The 8,714-nt window shown below is 38.2% G+C and overlaps 1 protein-coding gene across 2 annotated transcripts in view; it reads right to left on the bottom strand.

Annotated features, from left to right (window-relative positions):
* LOC106934630 (protein FAM19A1-like) overlaps positions 1-8,714 on the bottom strand; it is a 41,962-nt gene that overhangs the window by 4,559 nt on the left and 28,689 nt on the right. For both annotated transcript variants that reach the window (XM_015014659.1, XM_015014651.1), the window contains exons 3-4: positions 3,428-3,568; positions 1,877-2,001 (exon numbers count right to left, since the gene is read on the bottom strand). In XM_015014659.1, the coding sequence (XP_014870145.1) occupies positions 1,877-2,001; positions 3,428-3,568 (266 nt within the window). The remainder of the gene's footprint in view (positions 1-1,876; positions 2,002-3,427; positions 3,569-8,714) is intronic.

The raw sequence follows: 8,714 nt of genomic DNA, 5'->3' as shown, positions 1-8,714 counted from the left end.
TATATATATATATATATATATAAGTGAATGAAGAAAAATCTTGCACAACCTGTCCATCGGCTAATCAAATGCTTAAGATCATTGTCTGTAAAGAGCCAAAATGTGCACAAAAATATGTCTTTCATGTCATTTCCCATCAAGCTTTCACACTTTCGTGACCCACTGATGGGAAAGGCATAAAAGCTTTCTGTCCTTGAACGTGGCAGGATTTTTGAAATGCACAAGCAAGGCCTCTCACAACCCTCCATCACTGCAGAGGTTGGACACAGTGAGACATTCATTTAAAATTTCCTGAAAGATCCTGAGGCGGTTGGTACAATAATGTCAGGTGGTAGGCCCCCAAAAAACTTCACCTGCCCTGAGCCGGAGGATCTCGTGGGCTGTCAATGAAAGACACAGGCTGATCCTTCTTCCAATTTAAGGGCCTTGCTAATGCTGACTGCAGTCCAATAACTTTTAGGGCTTTAAGAACAAAAGTCACTTCTCCTCCCAAAACCAGAACAGTTTTGATTTGGCAAACACAGAGCAATAAATAATGGAGGAAAAGTGTATTCTCTGATGAGAACAAAATTAATCTGGATTGAACTTAACCAGAATAATGCATGATGCATTGACTATTAGTCTTTAAAGAAAAGAGCACTTGTTTAGTACTATTAAGAAATCTGCATTACTTCTGATAATCCTTATTTTATGATAAAATACCCAGAAGAGAAACACAGCCAATCAAAGATGACAGAAATTCTTTTAACATGAAGTAAAGTAACGTAGATGGCGTACAATCAAAAGCAATAGTAAACACCCTATCTTTAGCTCTAATGGTGGGAGATGCAGCAGTTCTGCAGAACCTGGCAATTAAAGATTTTTTACAGTTTCAGCTCTTCAACAAAATTCATCGGCTTGTTTTTTTTATAACAACCTGATTAAAAATGATTGCTTCACATCTTTAGCAACAGCCATATGATTCTGCCATCCAAACAGTGGCCTCATGCACATTCAGTCATGATTATACATACATAAAGCAAACAGTGAAAAACAAATGTATGTTGTCGGTGACAATGTGATACATGTCAATGAATGAGGATATATTAGAAAAGGTCATTAATTTAAATTCAGAAAGTGAAACTCGCATAAAGTATCGCATGATTCCATCACTCGCAGACATAAAACTATAAAAATATCATTTTTACTCTAAAACTGTTGTGTTGTGGCCTACGTAGTCATGAGAAAAACTGCTGACTTTTCAGTCGTACAGTAGACAGCCATGGCCATCCACCATACGGAGGGTAAGCCTCAAAAGGTCGTTGGTCATTCCTACAGCAGAAGTTGTGCATACTTTCCATTTTATCAAGTTTGAAGCTTTATGGAGTTGCTGCTTTAATTTTCCTGCAGGACTTGGTACATGCCCACGCAAAATATCATTGCCTGGTTTAATCACTCTGCTTAATTGCCCAGCAAACTCATCTTCCTCGTCAAGAGCAAGATGCAAAAATTCAAAGCCACCATAGCAGATTGACTAAAGGTCGCTATTAAACTGAACTTGTTGAACCTCTCAGCGGTACTACAGACTGATCGCCTGCATGCGACTCCATACTAACGTGAAAAACAAGCCCACAATCAAGTATTGAGGACACATACTGCACATTATGACACACTAGCTCAACATATTTTACTTTCCTATAGTCTAATTTAGGAAAGCAATTACATATTTATACAGATTTATATAGTGGGACTGATTTTAGATTAGAGTTAATTCCTCAAGATTGAATCAACTTTACTTGACTGAACTTATAATACGTTTAACAATAAAAAAAAAAAGTCAGAAACCGGTATAAAAGCAGTGAAGGTGAATGATGTAGAATTTGACACATTAACTTACTCTTGTGGTTTTGATCTTGTTTCCGGCATAGCACATCCAGCCGGAGTTGTCAGGAAGCGTCTTGCATTCCTCCCCCTCCAGGCAAGGCTCCATCTCACACCACCACTTTCCAATTACTATGGATGCTACAGACAAGAGAATCAGCAGTGTGGGTATGTTTAACTTTAAATGAGAGCCAACCAAAATCCAGCCCCTAAAACATGGATGAGCTCAAGGTCTGACTGGATAACTCCATTTCAATTCAAGCAGAAGTTACCTCTTTAAATTTTGCATTTTCTTCATATTTTTCTGCTCTCAAAAAAATTGGTGCAAGTGTTAGTGAGCAACATTTGAGACTTTTTTTTAGAACCTAATAATGCCCAAATGATTCAAATTTAATCGTGAATCGTGTTGTAGTCTTCTTAGGTCTTAACTAGATAATTTACAGTTGATATCGATCGTTGTTACAACTCTCCAGAAGCTCTGATATTATGTTTTACAGCTCAAATACAAAAATCCATATAGCATTTCAGAATCTCTTGATCCAATTTATCAGGGTGGAATGTCTGACCTTTAATAAAACTAGAAAATATTCAATATTTTTCTATTTCTCAATTTATTTGAGTCGTATTTTGCTAGAAACAACAAAGAACATCTCCGTCAAAGTGAAAAAAAAAGTATATGTTCTGCAATATAGGGGTTTTTTGGCATGCAATTAGATCTAAATGCAGAGGGGGGAACTTTGGCTTTCCTTTCAACAAGGAGGACTGGGAGGTGTGACTCAGACTTGACTTTAATGCACACCACACACTTTCCATCAGAAGAGAAAATTGCTTTAAATACAGGGTAAGTAGACAGTAAATGGTTTGTAATGTGAGACCGAGGGAAAGAATCTGTCAGAGCTGACATCAAGAGACCTCAAATTCCTGCGGTCTGTTCAGAGATTGCTGTAATATTTGCAAAAGGATTTAAGATAAAAGCTGCAGGTGAGAGGTTTCCTGGAGCCAATATGTTTTTTAAGTTGAGTTACACCCATGCGCCAAATCCATTTCCTGCAAAGGATTGAGGCTTTATTGGAGATATTTGTCAAAGCACACATGTAGCCGTTATGAAATATCTACCCACTGTATGTAAACAGCTTCTATTTTGCCTGAATCTCTATGCATTATGCTGCTTTATTTTTCTCTCCTCTTCCCTCAGGTGTGTTAAATTCAGCTGCTAGGTTTGTCTCGATTTGGAGCAAAGCTCCCGTTTTCAGAAACCCTGTGTCTGTCTGTCGGCAACAACATGTGGATGTGGCATTATCCCTAATGTTGTCTTGTTTGAGACAAGGTACTGCATGGTTGACTCCATATTTTAGGAGATATGAACAAATCTCTGCATCTTTTAGAAAACATGTCAGGTTCTTTATTATGATTTTTTTGTTGTTGTTGTTGTACAAGTCATCACATTTGATAGAATGCAATAATCCTTTTGCTGTAGAAAACCCGTAAGCTTTTGTTGTGCTACCACAAGACTGGACTCCAACTAAGCCGGTGGCTCAGTGTGGTAATGTGTTCCTTAAATACTCACCGTCCACACATGAGGGTCTGTTTCTCGTGGTTCCAGCCACCTTCCCGGGCAGACAGGAGCACTTCACCGTCTGTGACCGCTCCTCAATTCGGTTCTTATTACAGCATCTGTGAGCAGCTATTACTTCGCATGTGCCTCCCTCTGAGGAGGAGAAAAACGGACAAAACTTCAGCAAACATTTTTGCATTTTGCAAACATTCAAAAGTATTTATATAAACCTTTCCAAAAAGTGTTTCCTAGTGTCACAACCACGGGGTTTAATGTGTTTTAGTGAGATTTTATGTGATAAACCAGAACAAAACACTCAATCTTTGTGAACGAGAATTAAAATGATGGTTTTCAATTTATTTATTTTACATATATATACATGTATTTTTTAATGTGGCATGTATTTACATTTGTCACCCTTTAATCTGATAACTCTGAATTAAATCCAGCTAATCAATTTGTCTTAAGAAGCAACTAATTTATTAGATAAAGTCCTCTTTTGACTTATTTAATCTCTGTATATAGACAGCTGTTCTCTGAAGTCGTTGGAGATTTGTTAGAACACATTAAAAAACAAGGAGCTTACTATATAGGTCAGGGATAAAGTTGTGGAGATATTCAAAGCAAAGTGAGGTTATAAAACAATATTTTAAGAATTTTACATCTCCCTGGACACAGTTTAGTCTGTCATACAAGACTTGGGACACAGCTGTCTGCCGAAGCTGAAAACACAGGCAATGTGAGCGTTATCTGAGAAGCACCTAGGAGCCCTGTGGTCTCTCTGGAGAAGATGCAGAGCTCGGGTTGAAGAATAAGTCAACAGGAAAACTACTAGTTGTCCATTCTACAAATCTGACCTTCATAGAAGAGTGGTAAGAAGAAAGCCATTATGGTAAAAAAAAAAAGCCATGTAGGGAATACAGCAAACATGTCAAAGAAGATTCTCTGATCTGAAAACCGTGTTCTGGTTGACATGCAAATGCTATCTGTGTCCAAAACCTGAGCAATCATACAGAAAAGATGATGTTGGATTCATTGTGCTGTGGGACTCTTTCTTATCAGAAGAGATAGGAAAGCTTGAAGAGTTAATCGGAAAATTCAGCTGCAAAAGATTTGAACCTGGTCTGGAAGTTTGCCATCCAGTTGGGCAACAAATCCTGAATACGCAGCTAAATCATATTTGTGTTCGAATGAGCCAGTCAAAGTCCAAACCTAAATCTAATTGGCGTCCTAAAGCAAGGAGTTGATGTTCACATTTTCCCTGCTCTTTTTGCCAAAGAAGAACGAGTCAAAGATTCACTTTCTAAATGTGCAAAGCGGGTAGAGACATATCCCCAAAAGGAAACCAGCTTCCTCTGCAGCTGTATTTGCAGAAAAAGGTGAATCTACAAAGTATTAACTGAGGAGGAACTGAATACAAATTGGCATGGCATGTCTTTCAGAATTTTATTGATTTGAAAAAATAAAGAAAAGCAACCAAAAAGAAAAAAAAAACAAAATCCCGTTTGCACCACTTCACAGTGTACACTACTTTGTGGGAAAATCCTCAGCGATGCATAACGTAGATTAAGATTGTGGCATGAATAAAATTGGGAAACTATAATGATTGTAGGGCCCTCTATTAGTTAATCAAAACTGGATGGATATTAATCCATAAATAACTTTTTTTTTCTTGTGCTCTAGAGGAAGACGTTGCCATTTTTGCATAATAAAACAATAAGAATAATTCATGGAAAGGAAAAAAAATCGCTTTTCTTTTGTGAAAATGACTCCCAATCACTATGTTTCTTTATTCATTCATCTCATTATAATATGAAATGAAAGTATGTTTCAAACCTGTCTTGATTAAGATCTTATTATAACACATTCTGGTCACATTTCATGTCAGGTTTCACACATAGAGGCATTCTACCTGACAGGTTTAAAACATGACCTATGAGCAGGGCACAACGTAGGAAACCAGGGACATTCTGCCAAACTGTAGTTTCATGCAGTTTGAGTAGCACCTTACATAATGACGGTTCAAAAATAGTATTTTATTTAAAAAAACAAGATAAACACTAACTTTAAAGTGTATAATTGAGCATCTAGCACTGATGTAGCCGTAGAAATCCTGATAAAAGTACTCAGATTTTGTTGAATACACCAGATAAATTATTTCTGTACTTCCCTCTCTCTCTCTCAGACAGATCCCTGTAGCATGCTGAAAGTAAAAAATGATGAATAGATGTGTTGGAGTGCGGAGGATAAAAAAAAAAAAATCTATTGACAGAAGGAAAGGTCTGCTTCGGGGTTATTAGAAATATTAACACTGGAGCCTCCACGCAATTATCACCAAACTGCTGGTTGTGTCCTGAAGGATCAGAAGCCTGGACCAAACGGACGCGACCCAACCTGCAACCGCCAGCCTCTCCCACCCACCGCTCTCAGACTCTCCACAGATGAGAGTTGTGCGGTAAAGGACCATCTGACAATTACACCCGTCAGCGTGACACAAGATCAAGGAGGCTGCAGAGAGCAGGAGCACTGAGAGGGGGGAAGGATCTGGTATATTGCCAGCAAAGTGATTTGAAGTTATGTTTGACAATGAGCTGTGGGTTTGTGAAATGCGTCATGCCTGGATTTGCATATCACTTTACGATATTTGAATATTTTAGTTTGCAATGTCCTCTCGAAGCAGAGTTGTTTCTCTTGAGCAAAAGAAAAATAAATAAAAAAATCATGTCGGCACTCAGCCTTTAAGCGACACCCTGCTGTATTTAAAAAGCAAACGGCACCAAATCACTGGAGATGATCTGATAGATACCTGGAGCTGCTGGTACTTTGTGTTTACTGGAGGCGTTCTGTGAACGATGCTCTGGTGCAATCTGATTGAGGTGACACAAACAGACACTATTTCCCCATTAAAACCCGGAGCTTCCAGCTGGTTCTAGGTTATATAAACTCAGAAACACATTGACATGGAGGTCAGTTGTACATTGTGAAAGATGCCATTGAAAATGCCTCCTTTATACTTTTGAAAGTTCTTTCGCTGTGTTTACAGTTGCAAATCTTTTCCTGCACCTCTCTGTTTGCTCTGTTTACTGTGCGTCTGGACAAGGGAAGATTTCCTCATTCTTTACAAAATAGCTGAACCCCAGTCAGATTATAGAGGGAGCCTCTGTGAACAGCAATGTGTTAGTCCTTTGACTGATTTTGCGTTGGATTTTGTTGTTTTAATCTAAATCACTTAGGGTTATTTGGCGACATGTTGGAAGGTGAAACTTCCTTCAGAAGTCGGTTGCAGCCTCTGTTTAAAATGGTTTAGAATGTAGCAGAATTTCGCTACATCCATTTTCCCCATTAACTCTGACCAGCTTCCTTGTCACTGCCTTCCCAGACATTTTTCACAATGGGAATGGACTTGTGAAGGGTGATGCTCTGTGTTGGTTTTCTAGTGCTTTGCATGTAGGCAGAACGTTCAGTTTTGGTTTCCTCAGACCAGAGCTTCTTCGTCTTTGCCTCCTAATCACATTCCTTCAACAATGGTCTTCTGGTCGCTTGGGCATAGAGTTCAGGATATTTTTTAAAATCCTGATTTAAACTTTTCCACAACTTTATTCCTAACTTTGGTGTCTCTTGATATTCATGCTGTTGTTTGTCACTTTTTTTCCTTACAAAGTTCTGAGGCCTTCACTGGACAGCTGGATTTATGCTGAGATTAAATCACACACAGTGGGACTTTACTGACTAATGACATGACCTCTGGGTTTTTCAGAGGTATTAGCATAAAGTGCATACAAATCCATTCCACAGGTTTGATTTTTCGTTTTTTAAATTTCAGACCTGTAACAAGACATCTGAAACCATATTTACTTTTCTTTCATCTCACTTCATGTTCAACATGTATAAATACCGAGATTCAGATAAAACACTCTGGAGTAATTTACAATTCGCATAAAATAAATGCAACTGTCAGCTCTTTCTCAGAGGGAAATAGGTCTGAACTTATTTCCATCAAATTTCGACAAGTCTGACAGACATACTTGAAATGATCGTTATCTGTTTACCCATCAAATCTAATGGAAGAAAACCTTGTTGTTTTCCTTGTATTTATGCTTCTCTAGTAAATATTTTACTCAGTGTGCCTCCCATATGTTATATAAAGAGGTGTTAACAAGCCTAGCCTTTTCTATTTATTCTTGCGAGACCTCCCTGTTTCAATATTAACCAACTCACTGTTGCTTCAGTTGAATCAACGAGGACAAATATTTGCCTTTTTTTTTATTCAAGCTGCGTTTGCCTTCTTTCCTTTTTTTTAAAAAAAAAAAATGCCCAAGTACAAATCATATTTCTTAGTGGCAATAAATGCTAATTGGAGTCGGGTGTTCATTGTTGTGATTACAAAAGTGGGGATGCGTGAAATTTCATTTAGAATTGTTCAGCACCGTGGAGATTCCCGTGGAGATGATTCTGCAGTCTCTTGTTAAAGCACAGTCATAAATGAATGTCAGATAAAGTCATAAAGTAGCTTCTGTTTGAAAAGAGGGAGACAAAAAGAGGCACATTTTGTGTGCAGCGGCATTTTTCAGACATGGTTAATAAGGCTTTCTGACCAGAACTGAGACATCAAGGGAGCAAAAAAAATACACAAATATTGCTTATTTGCGTTACCTCTTTATATAGTGCATTTCATTTAAAGGATTATTTCTGTTTTAAGGAGTTTTTACTGAATTTGATGCAAGTTTAAAATCTTTATCTGGTATAGTGAAAAAAGACTGTTTGACAACTTGAAATCTGTAAAAGAAAAAAAGAACTTTTTAACTTTACCCAAGATTGAATCATGCCTGGGAGTTACGGTTACATTTTTGGATGCTCGTCTTTGTCAAGAGGTTTGGATCTGTTTTGGGTCTTTCTTGTTTTGGTCAAGGCATCCGGGTGTGTGTGTGTGTGTGTGTGTGTGTGTGTGTGTGTGTGTGTGTGTGTGAGGCAGCAGAAGGAGGGGAACATCCAGACCTCCATTCACACATGAACCGTCGCCGTTTCATGAGTCACTGTGAGCTCATGCCGGATAATTAACACAGCCTCACATAACCTTCTTCGTAGTAAATCATTTGGCATGCCCTTTGCTAAGGTAGTTGGATCGTCACAAAGTTCATTGCATTTAACTCTGGATTTACTGTTCCCTTTGGGCAGGTTTTCAGTGCATCTGCAGGGCCTGGTTAAAATTCGGTTTGTGTTAAAATAATCAACAAGTTCTAATTAGCATTACTAAAGTGAGAGCTTTTAATAAAAGTGTCAGCAAGATGGGGTTGGTGGG

Source organism: Poecilia latipinna, unplaced genomic scaffold (assembly GCF_001443285.1).
Source record: "Poecilia latipinna isolate Pla-1442-1.1 unplaced genomic scaffold, P_latipinna-1.0 Scaffold70, whole genome shotgun sequence".
NCBI lineage: Eukaryota > Metazoa > Chordata > Actinopteri > Cyprinodontiformes > Poeciliidae > Poecilia > Poecilia latipinna.
Note: the sequence above shows the minus strand (reverse complement) of the source record. Positions and strands in the feature narration are given on the sequence as shown.